At 44.5% G+C, this 3240-nt stretch overlaps 1 protein-coding gene across 1 annotated transcript in view; it reads right to left on the bottom strand.

Annotated features, from left to right (window-relative positions):
* Nucleotides 1-12: 12 nt before the first annotated feature.
* Nucleotides 13-3240, bottom strand: part of CSUI_003368 (kelch repeat-containing protein) — a gene marked incomplete at its 3' end in the record, with an annotated part of 10895 nt that continues 7667 nt past the window's right edge. Inside the window, exons 7-8 of the mRNA XM_068063566.1 lie at nucleotides 1812-3194; nucleotides 13-967 (exon numbers count right to left, since the gene is read on the bottom strand). Coding sequence (XP_067924458.1) covers nucleotides 13-967; nucleotides 1812-3194 — 2338 coding nt within the window. The remainder of the gene's footprint in view (nucleotides 968-1811; nucleotides 3195-3240) is intronic.

The following is a 3240-nucleotide window of genomic DNA, read 5'->3' as shown; positions in this document are numbered from 1 at the left end:
TCCTTCCTCTTGAAACCGTTCGAGAGAGAGAAAAGAATCTTTCAAATCAGGATGGACTGTTAGGGCTGCAAAGACACCTGCTTTCCTTGCTTGATGCGCTGCATGCAATATTTCATATCGACGCCGACTTGAAGAAGAAGAAGAAGAGAAGAACATATCCTTCTCTTCACATTCTTGTTCTCTCTTCCGTTCTATCTTTGCTCCTCTTCTCTCTGCTGTATCAAAAGAAGAAGACGACAAAGAAAGAAGAGAAGCTGAGATACCATGGTCCCTATCTCTTAAAGTAGGCCTTGGACCGAAAGACTTATCGATACACCCTCCCTCTATCAAGTTGTTCCTCTTCTTCTCTTCGTAGATCTCTCTCCCTCTCCTTCTACTTCTCTCTTCTTCTTCTTCTTCTCTTTTAGATAAAACGTCTTCTTCTCCCTCTTGACAGTTAACATTTTGTTTCTCTTCTTTCTTCTTCTTCTTGTTGTTCGCTTCGGAGACGGATTTCTTCGAAGATTCTTCTTCATCTTCATTCTCCGTCTTCGCCATCTTCGCAAATCCATTTCCACCCCTCACCTCTTCAGAAGAAGAGAAAGAAGAAAAAGGCCGAATGCCCTCATGAGAAAGAGGACGTTCACGGTGTAGAGACGGACTTGAGAAGATCGGCGATGTGTCACAGCGACTTGGAGGGACCCTTGGCTCTCTGGTCCTATCGTCATCTCTTTCTTTCTTCTCTCTTTCTCTTTCTCTTTTTTTCTCTCTTTCTCTTTCTCTCACTTCAAGATTCGAGAGAAGTGTATCTGTATAGAGGGTGCATGCAGTGTGGTAGGCATGCCCGGGAGCCTTCAAGAAAGCGCGAGAAGAAGAAGAAGAAAAGGAGGAGGAGGAGAACCAAAGCTGAGGAGGGAGAATCCAGGGAGAGACCAGAGGGCCCGTCCATTGAAGGCTCGTCAAATCGAACAGCCACACATCAGACAATCTAAAGAAAGAAAGAAGGAGAAAGAGGGAGAAAGAGGGAGAAAGAAAGAAAGAGGGAGAAAGATGAAGAAGATAGAAGTGAAAAAGCGAGAAGAAGGGAAGGAAAGAAAAGAAGAGGAAAGAATTTCTAGAGGCCAGGTGGCCATCTCCGAAGGAAGAAAGAAGAAGAATGGGATAGGAAAAAAGAATATGATCAAACGGACTGCATGCAGATGGAAAGAACTAGAAGAGATAGACAAAGACATAGATATATAGATCTCCATACATACATATATACACATCCATAGATACTCACACATACTATATACATGTACGTCTACATAAAGGTATATATAGAGAGAGAGAATGATAGAGATAGACAGAGAGAAATGGAGACACAAGATCTACAAGATAGATAAGAGACACATAGATACATAGATCGATAGCGATGCAAATACATACAGATACCTCGACATAGAGAGAGATAAACTTAGGATAGACTGATAGATTGAAGAGAAGTAAATAGACAGATAAGTCGATAGATAGACTAAAGACAGATAGATAGCTTAAACATAGATAGGTAGATAGATTGAAGAAGAGATGAGACTAGATGGAAGATGGATAGATTGAAGAAAGATGGAGGGGCATGCATTTTATGATATGACGTAACGCGCCTTGGGTGAAGCGTAGAGAGTTCCTTGCTTGGTCTCTTTCTCTCTTTTTTCCCCTTTCTATCCTCTACATCACAGGAAAGACGAACAGGCGAGGAGGAGAGAGATGGAAGAAGAAGAAAAGACAGAGAGAGGCAGAGAGAGAGAGTGTCGAGTAGCATTTCTATTCTTTCTTTCTTTGTTTCTTTGGCTTACATGCGGCGGGTGTGGTGGTTTGTGCCTCCGTAGAGGAGAAGACACGTCGAAGCCCCAGAAGAAGACTTCTGACCGACACACACGCGGACAGGCGTCAACACTGCATTGCTCCTCGGACAAGGGACTGAAAACGAAGAAGAAGAAGAAGAGCAAGAAGAAGAGGAAGAAGAAGAAGAAGTAGGGGAAGAAGAGGAGTCCGTTGTGTGGTCAGGGTGATGGAGATCGAGGGTTTCTCTTTTGTTGTCTCTAGGAGAAGGGTAAGTAGTCCTCCTTGTAGTGAGAGAAGAGAATTCTTGGACGTCTGGGGAGAGCTTCTCCTCCTTTTCATCTTCTTCTTCTTCTTTTCCTTTCTGTCTCTGTGTGTCTGCTTCTTCTTCTTCTCCCTCCGAGTAGTCTTGATCTTTCTCAACTCCTTCATTCTTCGTCTTCTCCTGTGCCGTCTCTTCAATTTCAGGGTTCTCCTTCTTCTTCTTCTCCTTTTCTGCTTCCTCGTCACTGTCGATATGCGCCGAAGAGAGAGGTGTTTTCTCGCGCGTCTCTGGATCTACACGCCAAAAGGAATGAAAGGGAGGGACCCCGGGCGCTGATCGGAGTGAAGAAGAAGAAGACTTTTTCTCATCTTGCTTTTCTTCGTCCTCTCTTCTCTTAACTGCGGAGATACAGGGTGTAGATGAACTCCTCGCAGAAGTCGGAGGAGGAGAAGAAGAAGAAGAAGAAAATGAAGAAGATTGAGAGAGAGGAAGATGACCGACAGAAGCAGGAGAAGAAGAAGGAGAGCTAAACAGAGGAGCAGATGTGGGACAGTTGGCATAACGTAATGAACGTGTCTGACTACTTGAAGAGGAAGAAGAAGAAGAAGGAGGAAAAGAAGAAGTGCCGGAATGGAGATATCTCCAGACTTCTTCTTTCATATCGAGCATCCATAGATCATTCAGATTCTCGAGGTGAACGAAGTCTTCCTCTGGATCGGGCGAGAGGGCATGGCTACATCTATCTTCTTCACTCTCAGGTGACGGCTGTCTAGACACCTCGTCAGGTATCGTGTCTACTTCTGAATCGAGCCCTCGGCTGGATGTTGTCGAAGACCTCCGTTCAGTCTTTCCTTCTCCATCCGCCCCATTGCTCGACAAGGAAGAAGAAGAAGGAGAGATGAGTTGCTTTTTAACGACAGTCATCTTCTTCTCACTTTCTGGATAAGGAGGAGAAGATAAGGAAAAATTAGCCCGAGTCTTCTGCCGAGCCCTCCTGCGAGGCATCCGCCCATTCGTGGCATTCATACACTCCTCCTCTTCTTCTTTCTGTTTCTTCATTTCTTCTTCTTCTTCCTTCTCTTTCGCTTTCTCTGTCTTCACTTCTTCTTCTTCTTTCTCTTCAAGGTCTTCTCTGATTCGGCAAGTGTGCAGTTTTAAAGAAGAAGAAGAGCGACGGA

This window comes from Cystoisospora suis (genome assembly GCF_002600585.1).
Source record: "Cystoisospora suis strain Wien I chromosome Unknown contig_1483, whole genome shotgun sequence".
NCBI lineage: Eukaryota > Apicomplexa > Conoidasida > Eucoccidiorida > Sarcocystidae > Cystoisospora > Cystoisospora suis.
This window is presented reverse-complemented; position numbering and strand designations above follow the sequence as displayed.